At 33.9% G+C, this 26,517-nt stretch overlaps 1 protein-coding gene across 5 annotated transcripts in view; it reads left to right on the top strand.

Moving 5' to 3' along the window:
* The window catches only part of ASCC3 (activating signal cointegrator 1 complex subunit 3), a 249,939-nt gene that overhangs the window by 160,097 nt on the left and 63,325 nt on the right, over window positions 1-26,517 (top strand). For all 5 annotated transcript variants that reach the window (XM_085574922.1, XM_085574920.1, XM_021533823.4 and 2 more), the window contains exons 18-30: window positions 1,466-1,630; window positions 2,501-2,587; window positions 4,776-4,952; window positions 6,942-7,167; window positions 11,452-11,606; window positions 15,281-15,379; window positions 15,856-16,024; window positions 17,895-18,115; window positions 19,492-19,577; window positions 20,986-21,152; window positions 21,291-21,436; window positions 21,544-21,664; window positions 23,653-23,795. In XM_085574922.1, the coding sequence (XP_085431048.1) occupies window positions 1,466-1,630; window positions 2,501-2,587; window positions 4,776-4,952; window positions 6,942-7,167; window positions 11,452-11,606; window positions 15,281-15,379; window positions 15,856-16,024; window positions 17,895-18,115; window positions 19,492-19,577; window positions 20,986-21,152; window positions 21,291-21,436; window positions 21,544-21,664; window positions 23,653-23,795 (1,962 nt within the window). The remainder of the gene's footprint in view (window positions 1-1,465; window positions 1,631-2,500; window positions 2,588-4,775; window positions 4,953-6,941; window positions 7,168-11,451; window positions 11,607-15,280; window positions 15,380-15,855; window positions 16,025-17,894; window positions 18,116-19,491; window positions 19,578-20,985; window positions 21,153-21,290; window positions 21,437-21,543; window positions 21,665-23,652; window positions 23,796-26,517) is intronic.

Below are 26,517 nucleotides of genomic sequence, written 5' to 3'. Positions count from 1 at the left end.
AGGCAAAAGACTGGCAGGTACTTTGGACTGGCAAAGGAGTAGGGAATAATTTTTTATTTTTTTTTTTTTTATTTATTTTTTTATTTTTGCTCCCATGATAGTTTTAAGAAATGTTGAACATCTGGCATCTAGATCACTTTTTTTTGACCAACTCTGCTCTGAAATCTGACCTCAATGCATGTCTTTCTATTGAGAAAACAACTCTAGACCTTTACCATCTTAGCTTTTGACTTGAAACTACGGCAAGCCATAACTAAGGAGAAACAGCTTCAGGGTAACTGGCAAATGTGGAATATTAGGAACTAGTCTCGCAGCTGCTTTGTGGAGATGACTGCATTTTTCTGCAGCGTCACCAACCATGAGATGATGTACTTCTGCACAAAGGTGAAACTGAATCCTGGCCCAGGGAAAGCCAGAGCAAACCAAGGCACAGCAATTCTTAAAGCCTGCTCCTTTTTGCTGTCTTGTTTCAGATTTACCCAGAGGGCTGGTATGACTTATAGGAAATCTGAACTATACACAGGGCCTGAAATAAGCATACTGCCTTGGACTAGAACAGTGTTTTAGTCTTTAAAACTAATTCTTGCTTGTCTAATTAGAGCCATATCTCAGGTGCACATATACCAGAAGGTTAACATAACTACGAATCCTTTTTCACTCATACCTGTCAGTGTGGGCATCCCAGGTGCCTGATGTGGAAACACACAATTGTACAGCAGTCCTACTCAGATGGGAGTTTTGCCCAGCCTTTTATGTACTAATGAGATAATGTCATTATTAGTAGGACAAAATGTCCAAGTTCCTGAACTTTGATACGAATGGAATTGGTGTTGGGCACAGGAAGCTCCTTGGTGTGCTTTTAACATGAATGTTACTGTACATCTGTAACTCACTAATTAGAATATCCCAATTAACATACCAAAGGCTTTGGGGGATGTTAATTTTTTTTTTTTTTGCTAGGAAATATTCAAGCCATGCAATTTGAAGCTTAATCTATTTTTAAAGTAATTAAAGCCAACCTCATGTCAGCTACAAAGGAAGGTATATCTTTGGCCATTTTCATAAACAGAAGGTGCCATAAGATGACATGGTTTTTTGAAGTGATACAGTAATGATAATGATAATTAATGAAGAATATGTTATCATTAAAGCATCTTTCAAAATTTTCAATGTAAATTTGTTTCATAGGCATACTACTGTTTCATAAATTGTATTGATGTCCATTGTAATGACAGTCCCAAATAATTGTAAAAGAAATTTTATTCTGATTATTTTGTCCTGTACATTTAGGTTTTGGTCAGTAATGTCAATATAACTGTTATTAGTGAGATCTCAAGAAAATTATGACTTAATAACTTTACCTTTATTTTATCAGATTTTTTACTTTGTGTGTCCGGATTACCTCTAGGAAATTTTATATTTAATACTTCTTTTTTGCAAATAAATATGTGTGTTTCATGTCTAGATGGATCCAGGTCTAGAAAAGCACAGAGAACAATTGGTTGTTGAAGTTGGCAGAAAATTGGACAAAGCCCGCATGATTCGCTTTGAAGAACGGACTGGCTTTTTTTCTTCAACAGATTTAGGCAGAACTGCCAGCCACTACTATATTAAATACAATACTATAGAGGTAAAAGATTATGTCCTGTTTCTGGAGGATTTTTTCCTTTTTATTTTAACATATGCCTAAAATAGTTGTATTTTATAATAGTATTGTATAATAGTTGATATTACAGAATGTGTAGCTGGTTCGCTGTATTTTCAAATCGTATTTACTGAAATGGGGGGAGAGGAAATAGGAAAAAGAAAGAAACTAAATATCAAGCAATACTGAAAATTTTGTTTCTTTAAGAGGTGAGATTTGAAATTTCTATAGTCTTTTTGACTTCTGGTAGAAGAATTATAAGAAACATTTTGATACTCATGTTGTGTACAACCATTGGTACATGATAGCACATTGTACTGTAGTGTCTGATAGCAGATGACCTTTTCTGGGAGAAAGTCCTATCATGTTGACAACCTTGAACAACTTCTGGCACTGTAATCAGATTGTATTGTAAATATGTACAAAATTTTGTAGTATTGGAAACTTGATTTAATGTACACATTCGTCTTAAAACATTTTCTTTCTTAGCAAATGTTTTTCTTGAATAAAAGCTAAACACTCAGCATTAATAATTTTTAATTGTATACTGTCACTCTGTATAATTATTCTCACATATTTATTCAGTGAGATATTTCCTAGACTTTTTTTTTAAGTGTCCCCTTTGCATGTGTCCTGATTTTGGGGTGGACATGGCACTGGGAGGGACTATTTTTCTGAAACTGCTGAAAAATCATTATGGAATTTGTTCCTGTTTAAATTGCATCACTTCTGTCTTCCAATAATTTACATTTTAGCCTTATATGCCTTTTAAGCTCTTGGCTAGGGTTTCTTCATTTCCTGTTATATGTGTATTTTTATTTTCAGTAACAAATCAATTCTTTTTATTTTTAATAGACTTTCAATGAATTGTTTGATGCTCATAAAACCGAAGGCGATATTCTTGCTATAGTATCAAAAGCTGAAGAGTTTGAACAGATAAAGGTAAAGAATGTCTTGAAGCTAGACACTTCTGTAGTACTTTCTCCATTGTCTACAAATACTGTCTACAGACACAAGTTTTAAATGCTAAGCACCGTTAAAAAATGTTTTCTAAGTAAACATAATATGCTCTCGCTCAAATTTGTACGTAGTTCAGCTTGAACTGTAGTGCACATTTAATAACTAGTTATGGATCTTGGAGTAATTATTTTAAATGCTTTTCAGAACTTTTCAGCTCTTCAATTATTAACAGGTGAAGCTAAGTGTCCATTTGAATAGTGTGCCTAGGGATGAGACTGTTTCTCTGAAGTTTAAGGCATTATTGGATGTGTCCCTGAACAGTTTGCTTTTTCAGGAATGAGGCCGGACTCACTGAAGCGAACTCATACATTTTATGCAGGGGACAATATTAGATTTGCAGAATGATAAATTCTCATAAATTCAAATCTGAAATCTAGAAAGTTGTCATAACAGATTTTACATGGGCTAGAACATTACTATTCTATTGTACTCAGTTCAATTCCAGCCTCCCTTTTGCCTCCCGTGTGGGTAGGACACAAAGCAATACATTCCAAGCTAGCATGAGGTTGTTTGCCCATGCTTCCATCTCACAGAGGTATGAGCCAGACTCCACAGGGTTTGTTAGCTTGGGCTCATTGCCATTTTACCACAATTATACAACTTGCAGATCAGAGCTGGCTCTCATTCACCTGGCTCTGCAAGCTGGCAGTGTGAATCCCTCACCATCTACATATTTACATATTTGCACACATTGTCTGGGTATTACCGTCTCTTCATCTAATGGAGAAATTCTATTTTGCTATAATCTCTTCTATTATAGAAGATAATAAGCAGTGAGGTTTCACAGTCATACATGGAACGTTTTCCAAGCTAAAAGGGGTTTTTTTATGATAGTGATAATGCTTGACTGGGTCTAAATTTAGTGTAATTTAATATTTAAAAGGAAAGCATATGGAAAATATCATATGATATGTTTCTGTATTTGTAATAAAGTTAGTAGTGATGCTTCTTGACTAAAACACATTTTTTCTAGTTTACTTTCTCAGATTTATATGGTATGGTATCAGTGCACCGTCATTTCCAGATTTTTGTGATTCATTTCCTGTGCAGCTCTGAATGTTAAAATAGGTAACTGGATTTCACAGGAATAACTCGGGATTTGCCCCTCTGTGTGATAGAAATTGTGACTTTTGATAAATTAATAACGTTTCCATTTCTTTAAAAATTCTGAATTTTGAGATACGTAACTCACCAGCAGCTGAAATACAGATCTGGATAAGACCTATACTGTGCTGTGCAAGAGGAGAAGAAAATTATAAAAATGCTGTTGTAAGCAGAGCATGATATTCCCCTGAAAGTGGAGTCATTTATGATGGTTCTGTACTTCATGTTTTTCTTTCCTGTGGGACTTGTCACTAGAATGTTGGGGATTTTAACCAAATTGTCTCAGGGTCTTTTGTATGTCAGGTAGTCAGGTCCAAATGAAAATTACTTTCAGATGGTTCCCTGCAGGGACCAAACATTTACCCTCTTTAAATAAGTTTTACACTAACAGACTATCAGTAAGTCAAAGAATATGTAGATTTATGCTAGTCTTGCCATGTAAGGGTCATCAGTTAGAATGTGAAATGTTATTCATTATTCAAACCATAGATATTAATATTTCTTTACTCATATTAAGACTTAATCTTATTAACAGTGAAAATTTTAATATGATGAATCATAGTACTTCACAGTTTTGAGTTTAAAAATGTATTATACCACATGCAAACAGTGTAACTATAATGAGTACATTTAATGTTAATTCAAGATTGCCCTAATCCAGATGGACAGAAGTTTTACTCTGGTCAAATAAAAAATAAAATCTCATCAGATGAAGGATGGCAAGGTCACAATATTCAATTTTTGTGGCATATCAAATTTTTGTATGTCAATGGAAACCTTAATAGATGGTGATGAATAACAAAATGTAATTGTGTCCCTATTAAGATACTTTCAATTATGGTCTATTAGCTACATTGTGGAAGATGTGGGTTTACTGCTTTTTTTTCTTAAAACTAGAGACTTCATTTAAAAGTAATATAACTATGTTATAAGGAAAATTTGATTTCAGAGTAAAATTTTTTATCAAATTGCTTCAGCCTCTTCATAATGTATAATTGTGTTTTAGGTAAGAGAAGAAGAAATAGAAGAGCTAGATACCTTGCTAAATGATTTCTGTGAACTTCCTGCTCCAGGAGGTGTGGAAAACAATTATGGGAAAATTAATATCCTCCTTCAAACATACATTAGCAGAGGGGAGATGGACAGCTTCTCCCTTATTTCAGATTCTGCATATGTTGCACAGGTAAAAATAGTATTTTCTACGTATTTGTTGCTGACTTCTGCTGTTTTAATTCTCCCAAATATTTACAATTATACAAGTAGGCCCGTCTGCATCTTTTTTATACATTTTTGTGCAAGTTTGTTTGAAAATCAGAGCCTTGTGTTTGTGCATGATGTGAGCTATAACACTTGAGTAGAAAAGTATTGCAAAAGGCTACCTTGAGAGACTATAGAAGTTTTTGTTAATTATAAATGTCCTTTTTTGTTTGGAGTACCTATATAATCTTATTCTCTTTAATTCCTTTAACTGTGATTGCACAAAAATTATACTCTCTAAATTTCAGGGTTTTCTTCTAAATGTGAAAAACTGTTGTAATCTATTTTTATGCTTTGTGTGGTTTTATACTTCATTCTGCAAAACATATTTTGTGTTTGATTCACATATCTTGGTTTACTCACAAAAGATGTGCTATTGTAATTCTGTGGCTAGATGTAATCTAGCAAAAAATGTGCAGATTTACATACCAGTCTACATATTTGTTTGTTGGCTTCATTTGACTCCTAAAGGGTTGATTGCTACACAGCATGTTTAGTTGCCACTCATAGGCAGGGACAGAGGGGGACATGACACAGATCTATTTAGACAACAGTGACCCCAAAAAATGGTACCTTTTATCCCATCTCACTCTCACTTTTCTTTTTTATATTTAATAGTCACCAGAGATGTTGTATGGAATTATTTTTGTCTCATCCTTACAAAACTGCTTTGGAAAGAGTTGTTCTAAAAGTTGCATTTAGTTGGTGCTAAAGGTGAGATTTAAATATTCAAAATTATACAGAGTCTTCAGCAACATTTTCATAGTAGCATCAACTTTTTGAGAAATGTTTGTATTTTCTAGCACATATGAGTATAAATGAGAAAATACTGAATTGATTGTGCACATCATAAAAATTGTGGCACTTGCACAGCAAAATCATTTTCTGTAGGATCATTTATCTTTGCTTTTAAGGCAATTGTTTTTATTTGTCTGTCTCATTTATAGCATGTTTAGTGAGGCAACATGGTCTTCTTCTCAGGTCTTCATAAACTGTACTGTGGAACCAGTGCTATAAAGTGTGATTTTTTGTTTTTACTTTGATAGTGAGTATTAAGAAAATTTTTCATCCTTGGTAAGTAGGAGGAATGTGCTTCTTTAGTAACATATGCTTCCTATCACAACCAAATAATTTTCTATTTTTTATTCCTGTTGGCATAGCAGAGCCAGTAGGGAATGATTATATTCTATTCAATGAATCAAGAACATAATTCCTAATCCAGACACAGTACTGGTGGGGAAAAAAAAAAAATAAAAAAGCATTGCTTCATAATACAGCTTGAAAAGTTTTTGAAAGGAATACCATAACTTAGGTTTTCAAGATATGACTGACCTCATTCAAACTTATGTTAATAATTATTTTTTCCAAGTCCAAAGCATATTTGTACAGTTTAGTTACACACTATTCTTAGAATACAGTAAAATGTTTTTAAACATTCACCACTGTTAAGCTTCTCTGCAAATGTTGTGAAATTCAATGTGAAATGGGATGATATTATAGAAGCATAAACTGCAATAAAACAAAAGTTGAATTTTGATATAAAGTGAGTTTGCAGGTGTCTGTTATATGGGTGGTACATTAAGTGAATTTGCTTCAGACGTGATTGATACACAATAAATTTGGAAGTCTATAATGTTAGCATAACTGTGATCAAAGTTCTGTGGCAGACCTGACACTACAATTTTAATTGGTTGCACATGTTTCATTTCATAATTTCAGAATGCAGCCATGAGGTAATTCTGCCACTAGACAGTGATGGAAAAAATAGTTTTAAAAAATGTTTGAAATCAGTTTGAAAAGAAGAATCTATTGTTACGGTTTGTCAAAGATGAGTCTATGGGATAATTTTCATTTTACAAAGAATATTAAGAGAATTACAACAGTTTGGCTTTTTTTTTTCCTTTTCACTTTCCAGAATGCAGCTCGTATTGTTCGAGCTCTTTTTGAGATTGCCCTGAGGAAACGTTGGCCTGCCATGACATATCGGCTACTGAACCTCAGCAAAGTCATTGACAAGCGGCTGTGGGGCTGGGTGAGCCCTCTCAGGCAGTTCTCAGTCTTACCACCATCCGTCCTCTCCAAGCTGGAAGAGAAGAATCTCACCATAGACAAGATGAAGGACATGAGAAAAGATGAAATAGGTGAGAAACCAGCAAGGCTGATGTCAGGGTCAGCTGGTGAGACCCCAACAGTGTAAAAATCCTTGTTCCCCTAGCCCAGCAGCCGAAGAAGAGGTCTGGAATACGTGAAGTCGAGTTTTCAAGGTTGTTTATTTCTCTTTATCTATAGTATTTTCTTTCTGACCTGCTGAGGCCCGCCTAGTACAGAAGCCATGGCAGTCTGGCCGGCGTCTCAGGCGGTGTTTACCTTTTATACCAAAAGCTACATCTCGTCTGTTTATAACAAAGAACCCATATCTAACATCTATGTTGGACAATGTGTCCTTATCCTAGACCAATAGGAAAGTGTCACCATCACAGCAAGACATGGAGGACAAGAAGAAGGAAGAAAAGGCTAGGACACTTCTTTTCTTGTAGTAATTGGCTTGTAATTCCTCATATAGAGTTGGCAGCCTCTCCCACGGGCTAAAATCGAAACCACAGGTGTTTTTGACTTCTTGCCAAGGTCTCCAAGCCTCCTGCCAGGGTCTCGAGACATCCAGGGCAGCCAGAGGGATGTCCTGGACTCTGACAGGCTGATCTGCTTAAACTATTTGGAAACAAAGGGCAAGTAAGAACTAAATCTGAGCCATGCATGGATATTCCCACTCTGGTCTGGAAGCCTTGTAGCCACATACCACACATTAATATGGTTTGTCCAATAAAGACATTTTTTTCCAGTCTCCCCAGCATGTAAAATGGCACAGCTCTGATAAGGCCAGCCCATGTCCTGGTAGTCACAGAACACAGATGGAAGGGAGATCTCTACTGATAGGTATTTACATATATATGTGTATATATACATGTTTATGTTGACCTGTGTGCTTCCCTTTCTGCCCACCTTACATAACACACTACTATAAAAGGCATCTGTTTACTTTTGCCAGTTGGCACAATGTGGCCTTATTTCTTTAACTATTAACATGAAAAAGAATAAAACCAGATTATTACATCCAGGTATGCTATCAGTAAATGGCCTTCTTCTGAAAGACTGCATTAATTTTCATTGAACGTGGAGAATTCATTGTCACTGGTGTCACTGCAACAAAACCTTAATGGAATTTTTTAAAGGATTTGACAGTCCAATAATGAGAAAATCCACAAGCCTACTGATAGACATAATGACAATTTCCAGTAAGTCTGTATAAACTGTTGTGCATAAACTGCCCACCAGCTGGTTGAAGTTGAAAAAAAAAAACACTTGTAATGTTTTTCTTTTTCCTTAGTGTATTTTTTTGGACTTAATTTGCACCTGCTATTACCAACCTATTGATAAGCAAACTGCCATTTTTTGAAAAAATCTAATTTTAGAATAAAAATACCATTCATACTCACTGCTTAGAAGCTGTCACATCTAACTCAATATTTCTTTCATTTGCAGGCATACTACATTCCTAGCTTGGAAAACTGTGTTACATGTCTAATCTAGGCTGTAAAAAGTTAAATAATTATGTAAAAGTTTGCAGAATTATAGCCTATATTTTCATTTAATAAGTTAACCAAAAGACTATGACAAAATTCTAGGTGCTTACTTTAACTGTATTTTGATATAGTAATACTACATGTATTAAAACCATTGCATTTTATTTGAAATGCTAGCATTATAATTTTTTATTCAGAAGTGTTATAGCACTTTTTAATTCACCTCTGTTAAATTTTGTGTATTTGTGATGCCTTTTAGTGCTTAGTGTTCTTTTCAATTTATTGTATAACCTGTTTTTTTTTATTTTGTTGCTGTTGTTTGGTTTTATGGAGCTGTTTTTAGTTCAGGGGGATTTTTGGGGTTTTTTTTTGTTTTGTTTTGTTTGGGTTTGTTTTTTTTTTTTAATTTTTCTTTCTCCCTATACCCTGACTTGAGAAGCAGGAAATTTTATGTAAAAATTCAAAAAACAGTTTTGCTTCCTTCAGTGTATTGGAACTAGTATTAACAAGATGAAAATGTATCTATATATACCTGCAATTTGTCTGGGTCTGGTTTATACTGACTTAGTTTGAAAGTAGATGAGACAGGGGATTTAACTGTAAAATAGGTCACTGCTGACCATGCATGATGATATTTCATGTTCTTCAGCCTTATAAATATCAAACAAAGTTGATCTGTGTATCTCTGTGAAGTAGTTGCTTGACACACTTCCTCCTGTCTGGCCTCTCTTTCTGAGGCGTGTGAAGGAAGCCACTGTATTTTTATTTCAAGTTCTAAGCCTGTTGAAATGAGGAAAAGCACAACTTCCAGGTACTGCCTTGTTTTCTTACCCCACAGGGCTAGCTTCAGTCTTAGTGTTTGTTGCTTTTTAAATGTTATGGAGACCTTGGAGATAGAGTAACAAAGACAGGAGCTAGCTGGCTAACTCAGCCCGTGGCTTAGCGGGAGATGAAAGCATCAGATGGGTGGAGAGCACATTGTGTGCACAGATCCTGGATTCCAGGGTACCATGAATTGATCAACACCAATCTATGAGCTATTGCAGTGTAACCATGGAGTTTCCAGAAATCACTGTGTTAGCTGAGATAAGCAGTCCCTTTTTTTTCAGAATGCAGATGACAAACATTTTAGAATAAGCAAATTCTTTTTTTTTTTTTAAGACATGCATATTTTCTTAGTCAGCCTTTTTTCAGAGGGTTTTAATATTTCTTAAATGCCATTGATGGTTTCTCATAATATGACTATTAAAAAGAAAAAAAAGAGAGCTTAGGGGGAGAGAGTTTTTCATATTTTGTAGAAGTTGGGAGAGGAACCTTATTATCCCCTAGCACATAACTGTAAAAGAACCTCAGTGTTATCATGCACAAACACAGTTCACCTCACATATTTAGATAAAGAGAGTGATTTTTACCATGAAAAGTATACTTGCCTACATAGTTTTTTTTGAGTCATATCTTTGAATATTTGTCACCTGCCTTTATTTAACATGATTTCTGAAGTTCTACCTCTAATTGTAAAAGCTAGTCTCTGTGCAAATATGCTGTAACACTGCACGTATCATCCAAGTGTATCAACATAAGGGATTTGGTTTTTAATAACCTACTTGTTGGAGGTGCAGTTGTTTTACCAACTCCAAATTAAACTGATTAAAAATGTATTAAAACTTTTGATTAGGGGTTTGATTCTTAAGCAAGGTCACCATTCATCAGTTCAAAGTATAAGCACTTGTGTAAGACAAATCTATCTGCCAATTTGTTAAATAAGAAAATCTGAAAAGAAAATCAGTATCAATTTTTAAAAATAGCAGTTTCAAGATGCTATGCTCATAAATGTCTTGTAATTGCAGGAAATGTTTGTATCACCTTCTCACTTTGTACATAATGCAAATAATATGACTTATTTTTTTAAATTATTTTTATGGTTTTTTAAATGGGTAAGTATGCACAGAACCACATAACAATACCAGAAAATATCAGTAGCAATTGGTAAGGTAGATTTTAACAGGGAGTATTTATGACCATCACAATTAAAATCTAAAATATGCTCCATGTAATTACATTAACAATTTCAGTGAAAATGTAGTAAATAAGCCATATTTTCCTAAATAAGAAAGAAGGTGGAATAATTTTTCGTAAAAAAATAAATTACTGCTACATACTTTGTTTTATATTCAAAGAGAAGAGCAAAGGAAGAGAGATTTGAGCTGTAAAATACAAGTAGGACATTTTTCTAAATAAATAGAATCACTTTATTGCCCTAGTAGCCATGACTACAATAGAAAATTTAAAACAAATCGCAACATTTATTTTTTCCTTTGTATCATTTACACACTGGTATATTCTCACAGATCAAAGCTGCTGTGAGATGTTTACTTACATGCATTTTTAACCTGTTAAGTACCTTTGTTCATTTTCATGAAAAGCATTCTGTCTGCTTTGAACCACTACACAGAAATTATAAAAGTTTGAATTAAGTAAAAAGTTTGTATTTGTGCTCTGAAAAAAAATATATGGCTTGGTAAGAGCCTGGTCTGAAAGCAAGTGAAGGAGAGGGAATTAGCTTGACATAATATTTGCAGTATGAATTCTTAATAGTTATTTTAACCCCTTAGTTATGGCCAACAAGGGGGTTAAAATACTGATTTTTCAAGGCTCTAAATTGCTAATTCAAGTTAAGTATTACAAAATATTCAGACATGCCAGGTCAAGAGAGTCAGACATTTACGTACCCAGGAGCAAAACAAGCAAGCAATAATACTTCTTTCTAAAAGCCTATTTGAAAGTCAGAGCTGTATGCTTTTTCCTGGAAATGCAAATTCGTTACACCTGATGTTTTCTTGGCAGGTCATATGCTGCATCATGTGAAAATTGGGTTAAAGGTAAAACAGTGTGTCCATCAAATACCCTCCATCATCATGGAAGCAACGATCCAGCCAATCACCCGCACTGTGCTCCGGGTTCGGCTGAACATCGCTCCCGACTTCACGTGGAATGACCAGGTAAAAACAGAGGGACGAGGAGGCAAGAGGAGAAGCATTAGTTTAGCTTCAGTAAAAAGCTTCAGATGATCACTGGAAGTCCATAGCTGTTTGCATTTTTTAAAAACCACATTTATTTTAGCTAAAAAGCAAATTTGATAATAGGAATGGGATGATTTTTATCACCTTTGTTCAAGAAAGCAGGCAAAGATCATCTTTTCATTTCTGTTAAGAAAAAAAATCTTAAATCTTAAAATGTTCTGTAAGGTTGGACCGTTTATAATACATTGAAGCAAATGCTTAATACTGAATATTTACAATAGTCACACATAGATTAGTTATGTTCCCAGAAAGGAGAAGCAAGAGAAAGGGAGATATGAATGGCTCTCTGAACCATGAATGAATGTCAAACATAGAAAAGCTTTGAAATGCAGTTTATGTATGCCAGGTTCTCCTGTTCCTCCTGGCTTCACAATATCAGTGCTTTTTTCTGCTGGGACTTGGTTGAAAAAAAAAAAAACCTGAGAGATGTTTGGAATTATGTTCATCTGTATTTTATAGTGCAAATTTATATGAAAGGAGTTGTACCAGTTTCACATTTAGTTATACATATCTTTTGTTTCAGAATCTGTTCATTAGAAATACATTTAAGATAAATCTAAATGAAACATAAGTGTCCACATGGGGGCATTGTATTGTTGCTGTTACTTCTGAAACTTTCTACAGAGAAAAACGATACCTCCATGGGCAAACATAATTTTCTTCTTTTAGACTTAGGAGATTTATGCTTAAGATAAATTATTTTGAAATGTAGGTATTAAGTCTCTGTTCTTTTATTTAAAAATAATTTTAAAATCCCTTGATTACAATTTTTACCATAATCATAATTAAATGAGAGTTTTATTCCACTAATATTTAAATTGCTTTCGAATTTATTTTCCCTGAGGAAAGGTGTTTTAATTTCATGTGGAAGTTTCATTGAGTTATTTATAAATCAAAACACAGAGTTTGAGCAATCAAAGTATAGAAAGTTTGATTTTGCTTGTCACCTAGATTTATTGAAGAAATATTTGAATGTATTCCTAATATGAATTATAATATGATTTTTTTTGCCTTATTTATGTGAAATACTTCAGAAGGAAAATAAAGCATTACTTTTTAGGACTAAAACAAGTTTTTATTGTTCAGTTCATCCAGCTTACCTTTAATCTGCTAAAGACAAAAAAAAATACTGTTCTTCATATTAAACTTTATTGTAATACTAAGTAATTTCTCAATCCATGATTAAGTTTTTCTAAAAAACCCAGGTTCTATATCTTTACAGGTTGAAAAGGGGTCCACACAAAATTATACTGTTGTTTTGCTTCTGAACTTCTAAATTTAGAGCAAAGTTTCTTTATAGTCCTTAGGCTATTTTCTGCCATGACACCTTTATACAGTTTTTCTAGTGATTGCTTTGGAAACATTATGATTGTTTTATCAATTAAGTTTATGGAGATGTTTTTATGTGAATTTGTTTATTAGTAATTGCAAAAACTTGGAAAATATTTTTTTATTTCTGTAATGTGGTGTTGATTTTCCTGTTTCTTCAGTAAATGAAACTTCTGTCATAGTAAATAACTAAAGCTATTAAATTTTAATAGTCTCTGAAAATGAATAACTGTCCCAAATTCAAGCATAGACAATCTAAAACTGCTTCTCTATCATCACATTATTTTAACAAGCTTCTCAGATAATGGTTATAGAAACTTACCCAGTATACCTGTATTTGGTACAAAAGTGAGTTGCTAAATAATCCCATCTAAAGAATTGCAGTAATCAAATAAAACCTGTTATGAAAACTTTAAATACCGTACTTAGCTGAAATATCTCACTTGGCTAACATTTCATGGTTTTGAGATTGTTCCTTTACCTGGATAATTAATTCCATAATGATCTCATCACAAACTTTGCGCTTGATATTCCAAGAGAGAGATGTTTTTGTGAGATATGACATCAACTTGATCTTTAGTTTCCAGTACAGGGAACCCTTAAATTCAGTAAAAACATGTGAGCCAAATCCCAGATTTCTATTGTTAGAAGCAAAGGACTATAAACATACCCAGACAGAGCAATTAAGCCTTAATGCATCCAGGAGGAGTCCAGCAGAAATGCAGAATAATGCTAGTATTAATTAGCTAAGTCATATATCAGACATGTAGTTTTAGGGTGATGGTTGCCCAAAAAGCAGATAATGTGCCCGTTCTTAAGAGCTCCCCACAGTCCTTGAGAATCATTACTGGAGAAGATATTGTGTTTCCTGTTCCTAGATTGTCTTGCTTACCCCACACAGATTTTTCATGGGACTTTCCAAAATTAGGTTCTATTACAGTTAATAATAAAATGTCTGAGCTTTGAACTTAATTGCCTTCCTTAGTTCTTCTTATCTCTCTTAAATGCTTCTAAACCCAGATGAAATAATAGTCTCACTGTCACTTCTCAAGATGTCACCTGCATATGATTTCAGCTTCACTGCTTCAGTTCCAAATGAAGCTGCAAGTGAAATTCAAATGTCATAAAAATCAATGACTGTCCATCTATTTTGTCTATTGTGTAACTGTGATTGCACACAGAATAGAAAGAAAAGCACCTTAGTTTTATTCTTTGTGCATAGTTTTGTCTTCACAAACTAGTACAGACTATTTTCTGACACAGACACAGTAATGAATTATGCTGAAAATAATTTGTACCATGTGAATCAATACCAGATTCCTGGAGCATTAAAATTGCCATTAGAAGCAACTATGCACTTTGACTTTTCTTCTATTAACTTTAGGGAAAACTCCAACTTTTTTTTATCTCCTGGTTTTGCAACTTATCACAGTCCTCATCAGAAACACCAGAAATCTGCATTCATTTAGTAGTATGTCTTCCATAGTATTTTACCATGCATTTTACTTATTTTCCGAGATATTTAAGTAAAATCTTGTACATTGGCAAAGGTTATTTATTCTGACAAAGACACCAAAAAATAAATCATCATTTAGCATCATACCTAGCTATGATTTCTGGCACTGCTGGCATTGCAAAGTAAGGTACAGAACAAAGCAAATGAAAGTCTATGTTTAAAAAGACATGTTGCCAGATGGCAGGGAAATCATCAAGTGATGGCTCTATTTATGTTCTTCTCACTCCACCTGTAACAATGGCTACATCTACAGCCTTCTGAGTGCACTTGCTGTATCTTTCTAGAGGAGAAGGGGTGAGAGAGAGGAGAGCAATATCACAATTCGGTGTCCAGTTTTTTCCTGAGAGAATGTTTGTGACTGAAAAATGAGCAGACAGCTGCAAATGACAATCTTCTATACAGAACCTAAAGGCAAAAGTACAGGGAGGAATAAAGAGAACATGTTCTTTCCTAGGAGCCTGGAGGGAACCCTTGGGATTAAGTGAATTTATAAACAGCTGAGGCACTACCTTCAGTTGCATTTATATCATGTCAGTTTATATTATATGTACCTTAAGCAAACCTTAATTGAAGCATAATCTTTAAGCAGACTCATCTGATTAAAAATGTTATTTTTCTCTTAACGTCTGATTTCTGTACTTCTGTATTCCTTTATGAGCTTATGTCATTCAGAACTAAATCCACTATTTCTAGCTAACCTAGAGAATCTTGTTAGAGCTAAAACAAAGCTATCTTTTCTATCATAAAGGTACATGGCAGTGTTGGAGAGCCCTGGTGGATTTGGGTAGAAGACCCTACTAATGATCACATTTATCATTCAGAGTACTTCATCATTCAAAAGAAACAGGTAATGTACTTCACTCAGAATCTCACAGCAAGACAAAAACAAAGTTAGTGAGATGTGGATTTGTCAGGTCAAACACTATTTTGGCCTAAGCAGATTTTCAAATCAGCAGTACAGCTTTCAACTTCAGATGTACCTGATCAGCTTGGACTTCCACAACGTTTTCTAAGCTGAATTTCTAGCTCAGATGTCCCTTTTTCTCTTCCTCCTTTGCTGGGACAGTTTTTTTAGGTGATACAGAACGACTGTAATGGTTTTGTCTGTTAAAGGACAAGTTGGAGAGCCAGCCTTATTTTTATCTTTGGAAGACTATGGAAAAAAATTCATTCCAGGCAGTAAAATATTTTATAAAGATGTAAATATTTGCACACATACTTTATTTTTTTGTGTTAGCAATACTTATGGAAGAGAGGCAAATTATGGTTTTGCAAATTACTGATTTTTCTGTGCAGTAATTATTTTCTACATATTTGCACTAGGTCATTACTAAAGAGCCTCAGCTGCTGGTGTTCACAATCCCAATTTTTGAACCTCTTCCTTCTCAATATTATATTCGAGCTGTGTCGGATAGATGGTTAGGAGCAGAGGCTGTATGTATCATAAATTTTCAACATTTGATTCTTCCAGAGAGACATCCACCCCACACAGGTAACTTCAAATTTGATCATTTTGCTTTAATTGATATTGCTCATATTGAGGTTTTCTTATGGTAGTGCAATAAGACTCTTACTTCTGCTTCATTGGAGAAAAAATTAAGGAATTTCACTTTGTGATATTTCTTCTCCAGTTTTCTAAGCTTTTCAATTTCTGAACAAAATGCAGGAATTTTGGTTTCATCTCAGTATACTACCAGCCTTTTAGATGCTCTCTATAAACCATAAGAAAACTGAACCTGTCATATAAAACTAAGCAAATATCTGTGTTACAGTATGTCTTAGCTTAGTGGTTGCAAGCATTAAATTTCTTCTGGATTGGCTAAAAATAGTCTTAGACTGTCTAATAAATGGCATTCAGCAAACAACAAACAATGAAAATTTTTTTAAATATGTAATGTTTTCCTATTTTTGCTGAGATACGTTTATCATAGCAAGTACTGCCACAGCACTGAGCATCACATTTCATCTCATCAAATTGTGGCCCTCCCCTCCCCCTTCCTTTTTTAACACTTGGCACAGAAGCATATGTTTGTGTTTTGCTTCTTTTTTTCTGGATACATAAATTGCTTTATACATTCATTGGGCCTGATGTCATTGCAAAACCTTTCCTCTGTAATTGCATTTGGCTCATCTAGCAGTTTGCTGAGTGCCTTCAGAAATGCACAGTTCTCATACGGTGTTGTCCTTTGGCGTGCATAAATTCACATGTGTTTGTGAAGTGTTTAGCTATTGTTATACTGTACCTACGCTGTCTGGAAAAGCATGTGTAACCTTTTTATCTAATTGACTGATCACTGACTACTATTCAGAAGAAACAGAAAGATATTTACACATCACCAGTTATGGAGACTCCAGGATTTATGGTAATTGATTTCAATTCCCATCTGGTTCCCACTCAACAACGAAGTACATAGAGGCTTTGCTAGGCAAAATACCCCTTCTTTCTCCTCAACAGAGCCCAAGAAATCACTGCTTCAGTGGGAATGATAAAACAGCCATAAGGTATCAGTGAAAAGCATGTGAAGAATATTAGGCATCATTGCATCAGTAGATTTTATGACTCCCATATCATACCTTAATGTGAAGCACCCTGAAAAGACAAGGAGACCTCCAACCACAAAAAAAAAAAAAAAAAAAAACAAAAAAAAAAAAAACCAAACTTCAAAGCAAGCATCTGCATAGCAGAATCACTGCAGTCTCCTTAATTTGGTAGGATTCCAAATCCAATCTGGTTATATATATCATCTTCCAAATTCCACAATCTCTAATTCTTTGGATAGCAGATGCCTTCAAGATATATTGAGAATCATATATTGAAAAGCTGTTTGTTTATTTATTAAGATTATGTCTTTAATTATACATTTAAAGGATAAGATGCAAAATTTAGCTATACTCATCTGATTTGTATTACTCCATCAACTTGGAAACTCCAAAGAATCCTTCCTTCTTAAATAGATATTTTTTTTTCCCTTGAACTTGAAATACTCCATATTCTGTTATCATAAGAAGCTGGACATACATATGATCTAATACAGTGAATTTAGAATTTACTGCAAGTGGATAAAAGGAAAGCAGGTATAAGAAAAACATTATTATGCACATAGCTGGTTCACAGCTATCAGAGTACTTTAAAAATTACTTGCAGAAATATTTCAGAGCTATAAAACAACTTTTCATTTTTCTTCATCGAAGTAAACAATTACCCAAATGTGTACTCTCTGTCATATGAGATACTAAGCAAAACATTTTTCAATGTAAACTGTTCTTCACTAACTTACTGGTTAATATATTTGTCTTCATAACAGGTTTTGTCATGTCATGGCATCTCTTGTCATACACTTATGATTATTTTGTGGTTTTAGAGCTTCTGGATCTTCAGCCTTTGCCTATCACAGCTTTGGGACATCCTGAATATGAAGTCCTGTACAAATTCACACACTTCAACCCTATTCAGACACAGATATTCCATACCCTCTATCACACAGACTGCAATGTTCTTCTTGGAGCTCCTACAGGTTCTGGAAAAACGGTTGCAGCTGAATTAGCCATCTTTAGAGTTTTTAACAAGTATCCCACATCAAAGGTTAGTAAAATAGGTTTACTAAAATCATTTTGTTATGAGCATTTTTTCAATAATAAAAAAGTCTAGAAGACCTTGGGGAACTGAATTTTACTTTCTCCAATTTATATGCGTGTGGATACAAAATGGTAGTTCATTATGTACATTATGCTTTTATTTTAACTATTTATTTTAATCAGCTGACAGCTAGAGTTAAATCTACAAAAATGACATGCAGGCATGCTGGATTTCCTTTTCTTCCATACTTAACAGCATTTCCTGCTTTAATCTCCTTCTACTAGCAGTGGTACTGTTTTATAGCTATTAGTTCCCTTCCATGTGACTACAGCTAGCCCAGTCTCTCTGTTATTTAAACAAATAAGTTGCGGTTACTACAAGCCAATTTTTTGCTCCACCTTCCCCCTCTGTTTTAAATTGCTTAAAAGTTGAACAACTCACCTTTTGGAGTTTTGTTTTCAAGGTGAATATATATCCACTTCTTAACTTAGCCATATTGTCACAATTAACCACATTTAACTCTAAAGTCCTTCAAAAATCTTTGTACCTGACTGGGAGATTTAAAAAAAGTATAACCTTTCTATTAACAGAAATTCTGTACATAAATTACTTAGTCATCTTTGAATTTAAATACTTCATGTAATTTCTTAGTCCAAATGAGGTAAACAAGTCACTCATACACTTTCAACTTATCTGCGAGACATAAAAAATAGCCAGCTCTCAAAGGAATGTATATTTTAGGTTTTAATAAAGCTGGAAGCCTGGCTATGTATTTCAAAGACTGTATGTGAACTCTTCATGGAGCAGTTTCCTCATGTTCAAGAGCTTTACAATATTTAACCATAAATCTATAAGTAAATTTGTTTTGTGCATGTAAGCATATTCCCCTCTGCACTGCAGGCTTCTTTGAGAAAAATATTGTGACATTTTGCTTAAGATAGTAAGCTTTTTTATTTAATTGGTAATGTTTTAATAATTTAATGACATATCTAGAAATCAGGTAAGATATTGCTTGCTAGAAATTCAGATTATTCTGCTCCAGAATGCTAATGTGCAGATTTTATAATCATGGCAAAAAAAAAAAAAAAAAAAAACAACATTGTTTACATAAGTGGGTGTTGATTTTAAAAGGTGTGGTAAATATATCCATTTCAGAAAATTATTCATTATCTGAATATTCTTAATTGCTTTGGAAAAAATATTATTTTCAGGCATTATGTCTGTTTTAAATATAATCCTGTTGTAGGTCATTTCAGGAACTCAGAACTTACCTATTTTATAGATTATGAGTATGTTCAAATCTCAGAAATGCCAGGTGTTGTAGGTACATTTTAATAAAGTTGTCTTATTTTACTTTTAGTTTTGTGCCTTTTCTTTTGCAGGCAGTGTATATTGCACCCTTAAAAGCACTCGTCCGTGAGAGGATTGAGGATTGGAAAGTCAGGATTGAAGAAAAGCTTGGTAAAAAGTATGTTTCTCCTTACCTAATCAGAGAAATGAGAAACAAGAGCAGCTCATCAAGTATGAGAAAAATCTTTAAATGCTTAGGAGTATTTCAAAAATGGTTTTGGTTCTATACTGTTCTTCAAATTTCTAGTACTTGAGTAGTTCTATCAACAGTCACTGATAGATCAAAACTAAGATCAAAAGTGATAGATCAAAATCAAAACTAAGAAAGGGATACACTTTGGTACCCAGCTATTTTTGTTTTCCTTTCTTGTCAGTATAAAAAATACAAAGCTCAGATTTCACTCCACAATATCCTTAGAAATTGAGAATGTAAGTCAAACTAATCTGTCCTTGGAAACCTCAGCTGTAAGGAACATACAGGACTTGCATGAACTGTATAACAGTAGTCACACTATGTCCTTCATATATAAATTAATATAATTTTATTCATTGGTAACAATTTCTTGCTGATCTTTCCAGATGCTGGAGTATAGCCATTACTTTATGATCTATCAGGTATATCAGTCATGTTGATGCTTTCCAAAATGATAGTGTCCTGAATTAAAATTGTTATGCATAGGATGCATTATTTAGGGACTTCACCTTCTCCAAATATAGTCTTTTTCCTAAGTTAGGCTCAAAGCACACCACAAGAGAAAGAGATGCTGCTTTGTGTTGTCCATTAAATTGTCAGTAATATTCCTGTTGTTATCACAGAAATGAGATAAAATAATTTATGGTACTATTTCTTTTTTTGAAATTTACAATTTCTTGTGACTCTAATCTTTAACAGAATATACACATAACTTTGAGAAATTTTTGTTTGATGTTCAGCTGGATTTAGAATGTGTCATTGAAATGTCTAAAACCCATTATAATGGATCCATCTAAAATGATGAGTCATTGCAAACGCTGCAAACAATTGGAAAAACTCTGCTAATCTTCAAAAAGTAATCTGAGGCTAATCTCAGCACCAGTCTTAATGGACCTTCACCAAAAAATGCAATACACACTGCAGTTTAGCCTCATTATTCAAACCAGAGATCTATGCAGAACAGCAGGCAGCAACTTGGTAGCATCCATGAAAGCTTTCATCCTGGCTGTGACAGGATGTTATGGTTCACATTACATCATACTAATATTATGTTGTCTTTATTTTGAAGAACTGTTGGTTAGGACTCATATTCTTCCTCTTCTTTTTACATGGTTTTGCCAAGGAATGGTATTTTATATTTATATGGTATTTACTAGGAAAACAAAGAGAGTGGTTTATTTACTTAATTCTTAAAATTCTGTTTAATGTATTTGACAAGATGGAAAATAGCTTTGCTTAATTTTGTTTCTTTCCTCTTTTAAGAATTTAAGTGAAATATTTTAAGATGTTTTAAAGCTTTGTAAAGCCAAGCCAGTGTTCTTCTTGATTACAGGGTTGTAGAATTGACAGGAGATGTGACTCCTGATATGAGAGCTATTGCTCAAGCTGACCTGATTGTTACTACCCCAGAAAAGTGGGATGGTGTCAGCAGAAGCTGGCAGAACAGAAGCTATGTTCAGAAAGTTGCCATTCTCATCATTGATGAGATCCATCTTTTAGGTGAGCATATTTCACTGCTTTTGATCAGAATCATTGCTGAATTTGAAGAAGTGTGCTGGTACTTATGATGTGAATATACTTCTCGACACCTTAACCTTTCCTTTTTCTCTGTTTTTCCATTTACTTTTCATTTACTAGGGGATGAGAGAGGCCCAGTATTGGAAGTCATTGTGTCCCGAACAAACTTTATCTCATCTCACACAGAGAAGCCAGTAAGAGTGGTTGGTTTATCCACTGCTTTAGCAAATGCCAGAGACCTTGCTGACTGGCTAAACATTAATCAGGTAGGAAAAAAGTTTTCAAAAATGGCTATGCATTTGTCATGAAGAAAAACAAAATAGCAATTGGTAAGATAATTCAAGGTTAAACTTGAAAAAAATTTCTCTTGTAGATGGGTCTGTTCAACTTCCGACCATCGGTGCGCCCAGTTCCTCTGGAGGTGCACATCCAGGGCTTCCCTGGCCAGCATTACTGTCCTCGCATGGCCAGCATGAACAAACCTGCTTTTCAGGGTAAGCAGCAAGCTCCTAGACCTCTTCCTTCTTTCTCTAAAAGAAAAAGGGACTTTACACAGTTCATTTGCAGCACATTTGCAGCATGTGTTACTGTATGTACTCTTGGCATGTATTGGGAGAATCTGCTCTGCTAATGGCCCAAAGCTATTTGTCTGAAACATAAAGTGTGCTGCAAATGCAACATGTAGCAGAGGAATGTAATGTATTTGGAACAGAAGAATAAAATTAGTGTTAGTGAAGGGGTAATAAAATGTGTTTTCTCTTAGTGTTTGACACCAGAAAGAAATATTCATGTAAAAATATTGGAAATTTAGAAAGCAATAAAACCATTCCTATTATTAATCTGCTGAGGTATTTTCATATGGACCACTGCATGTTAGCATTAAAAAAATTGTGAACAGAAGTTGCAAGTCAGGCTAACCTCCTATAATTCTAGTTTCAAAGCAATAACCATAAAATTCAAAATTTGTAGTGCATCCAGATATGCTTCTGTTTCCAATTTTTTATTCTTAACCAAGCTGGCAAGCAGTATAGATTTAAGAAAAGCTCTCTTGTATTTTATTTGAACATGTTTTGTTTTGGTTACATAAGGAATATTTATTATATCAATTAAAAATAACCTCCAATATAAATTTTGTGGTGCGAACTGCTGTTGACTGTGAGGTGACATTTGTGAGGGGACTTTTTAGCTGCTTTAATTAGCCTTATGACAGAAGCAAAGTATTGATTGTGGACTAGAGACCAATCTTGACAGCTCGGATTATTTACACCTCCACAAGAGCATTGTACAAAAACACTAATGAACAATAAATCTGTCTTGGGCTGTTCTGCCACACCTGTTCCTGAAGCAACAAAAATCCATTAGATGTTGGGCTTTTAAAATACTTAGATATATTGGCATATATAGTTGTAAGATATAAATACACATGAATTATCCTATTTCAATAATTTCACAACTGCATTGCATGTGTATATGCAGGAGCACATGCTGGGTAGCATTCATGAACTGCAGAATAATATGTGCTGGTGGGCAGTATGAAATAGTCTTCAGAAATTAACAATACATAAATTTAATTGCTTGAATGAGAATTACATGAGAAGACACACAAACTGTGTGTATAAGTGGTTTAGAGAGAGTATTTGGAATTCTAGTTACACCTGTTTATACTTCTAGTGCTTGTTGATGTTAAAAAATATGTATAATACAATTTATTGCGTGCTCTGATCCCGACTTGTTTGACATTATTCAGTCAAGGTTATTTTAGCATTTTCATGGCAATACTTATTCCTGAGACCATAAAAATTTCGCTGCAACCTGAAACTTTTCAAAGATGGGCTGAGCAAGAAAATACTATTTTAAAAAGTCCTAAAACCTAATTGGCTTAAAGATATCATAATTGGTTTAAATATATCGGACTAGTTAGTCAGCACAGAAACAAAGTTCTCTTGTACTGTAATGCCCCCTTTCACAGCAGCTGTTGAAAAGTCACTTTTCACTTTTTTTACCTTTTCTGATATTGGTAGATTGAAATGATCCTCTGTAGGCTGACATGAGTTTATGGAGTTTGAGCTCTGGGTCAGGCAGAAAGCTAGTTTTAGACCTTCATGACATTGAGCTTGAGACAACATACCCCAGCAGTGTAGAAAAAAACATTAACATACGTATTAGGAAGTCTAGAAAGCTTGCACAGGTTTTGTGGTGTTTTGTTGGGGTTTTTTCCATAACTGTTATCTTAATTAGTTTACAGTGTTCACTGAAGTAGCTGAAGGGAAATTGAGACTCAGCTAAGTGTAGTTTTATGGCCTTTGGTTCAGAGGTGGTGTATTCTCACCTCAGTTGTATCACATCCAGCAGAACAGAGGCTCAGTAGACATACCTCAATGTCATCTCCAGGGAAGTCTGTCAGTTGTCATGGGATTGAAAAGGGAAACTCTTATTTTTGTCACGAAAGGGTCTAATTCTCAAATTCTGTTCTGCTCAACAGCAATTCGGAGTCATTCTCCAGCCAAGCCTGTTCTTATTTTTGTGTCATCCAGACGTCAGACAAGGCTTACTGCCTTAGATCTCATAGCTTTCCTGGCCACAGAGGATGATCCCAAACAATGGCTGAAGATGGATGAAAGAGAGGTAGAATCATTTTACCTTCCTCATTTGTGCTTTGCTTCTATCTTATTGATGTTTGTTTGAAAAAAAATTAATATGAAAGAGTTGTTTGAGGGTAGATCTTGAAAGAGTTGTGCATATGCTAAATTTCCCTATGTATTAAAAGTAGTGACAGAATTAAGGCCATAGAAACGTCTGTGCAAGAGCTGAACTTCAGAGCACAAACTCTTTTATCTTTGTTTTTTCCTGCATATCTTATTAATGCTAGTTCCATGGTCCCAGACAACATATATCACATGGTGCAAGTCTTTGATACCAAGATAACACAAAGACTAAAAGAGGGCTAGTACTCTCTAAAGTTTACAGCTGGACATCTGTGACTTATAGATGTTAAGCTGAAATCTAAACCAAATCTCTTTCAGTGTTTTAAGATAAAAATCATCCTTCTCATAAGATGCATTATGTATATGTATTTGCATATATATCTGTGTGAATATATGTACCTATATATATACATGCATCCATCTGTATTCCTAGATAGACAGATATACTGCAGAACCAATCATTTAACAATGGTTGAGTCTTGCATATCAATGAAATAAATCAATGATATAAAAAAAGTAAAGAAAGCTTCTGCCAATATCTTTGTTTTAAAAATAAAAGCATTGCAAAGTCAAACACTTAGATGTTAAACAAGGCTAGTGGAAAGGCTTATTTTTTATTCTTTTTCAAGCAGTATAATCTTTAATTACATTTTCTTATTTTTTTAATCTTCTTTTGTTTACTGCAAAACATAAATAATGGCTAAATAATAAACAACCTTTCAATATTCTCTTTTATCTGTATTCTTCAAAGTGTATACCAGATTATATTTAATTCACTCAGTTCAGCACCTGCTCTGAATGCAGTATTATTTATTTTACTCTGCACTAATGGTTCTGATTACAGTATATCATTGCTGCAAAACAGGTTTTTCTGGTCGATATTCAGATTTTCTACATTTTGAAGACTAGCTTTTTCTAATTATTGCAAATCTTCTACTAGGAATTTCTGTGATAATTTAGGGTGAAAACAGCAAAATGCAGGAATCATAAATATAAAATCCAAGTTGAATACTGTATGAATATTTATATATCATATAAATGTATAATTTATATATAATGTTATACAATTATAAATATTATATACCAAAAAGTACAGGTTTCTAGATTATATTGTTTGTGTTTGTTTGCTCTTTGCCAAAAAATAAAATGGGATTTCCTAGAGATAAAGCATAACATCCTTTTTGTTTTGGATGGATTTTAAAATAGAAAATGTCTGCCTTGGCTGATAAACCACTATTACTAAAGCATATCTCAAATTTATGTGCTTTTCTAACTGTATAACCTCTGTTTAATGTTTTCTTGAACCTAATAGAAACATTTCATATTAAAGTTATTATTACTTAGTAGAGTACTCTAGTACCTTGTGCTAGTTTACTGTAGTAATCTCACCTGCAATTAGAAAATGCACTGGGAGCTTGCCCTAAATGACTTGGATTAATATGAATAGTTTCCCCATGTCCTGGGAGCCACTGCTATTCTGAAAAGAATTGTAACTGAAGCTTCTTCACTTGCTAGAAAAGGGTTTTCTATTAGGAGTCTTCGAATTTCATGTTTCAGAATAAGCCTCTGAAGGTTTTGAAATAGGAGCCAACAAGGACAAGCAGACTTTGCATTTATTAGTTTAATAACATTTGCATATGATTTGTATTTGAATTAATAAGCTGAATATTTGGAGTATGAGATACCTACCAAGTTACTCAGTTCTGATTACGTAAATGTAAAAGACTGAGGATTAAGTTCTAAGTTGTTATATCTTACCACTATTATGCAGAACACAATTGTGTTTGAAGTACCCACAATTTCAAGTGGACATTTTTTTGGGCAATCATGGGACTAGTTTGTAGTTTTGTGTTTTAAATGAGCATGATTAGCCTGAGCTTCATTTGACATTGAAGAAAAGAACAAAGCTCTACTAGTGCTACATACATAGTATATATCCTACCCAATTTTTGATAATAACCTAATAATAATCAAAACTAATCATAATTTAGGGGGGGTTAATTTAAAAAAAATATTCTCAAGTAATATTAAAATCAGAATTAGATGTGAAATAGACAAATTTCTCTCCAGACCACTATAAAATTTCTAAGTTTGAAAAGTAGAACTAGCAAATACTTTATAGCAGGCATTCCATGTTTTAAACCCTTTTCCCAAGTTTCAAGTATTTCTCAATTCCATATGGGATTAAAATAGACCAGTCAGAAAAATTAAAGTTTGTTGCCTTTTAAACAACTTTTTTTTTTCCTGTCAGTTTTTCACTTTTGGGGTTGTTTTTTTTTTCGTTTTTTTTGCCAACCATTATTCCTTTAGGAGGACTCACAGACAAATTACTTTGTTTTCAAAATAGTTCTAATTCTTAACTATGAAGTATTTTGAGATATAAGTGATTTTTCATGACTCTATACAAAATTAGCAAACTGTACAGCAGACCATGGCATTTTTGTTCAGTCAGTCTTATTTGTATAATACTAATTTTGGCTAACATAAGATTCCTTTGAGAACTCATTAGTAAATTTTGTTTAATGGTGTAATTGGGTTTGCTACATGTTGGCTAAAAGTTCTTCTGTTGAGGTTAGCTTCCCAGTAGATTTCTTAAAGCTTGAAATGTTCTAAAACAATGCCATCCATAATAGCTTCTAAAG

The sequence above is a fragment of the Lonchura striata genome, chromosome 3, assembly GCF_050655825.1.
Source record: "Lonchura striata isolate lonStrDom1 chromosome 3, ASM5065582v1, whole genome shotgun sequence".
Classification (NCBI taxonomy): Eukaryota; Metazoa; Chordata; class Aves; order Passeriformes; family Estrildidae; genus Lonchura; species Lonchura striata.
Note: the sequence above shows the minus strand (reverse complement) of the source record. Positions and strands in the feature narration are given on the sequence as shown.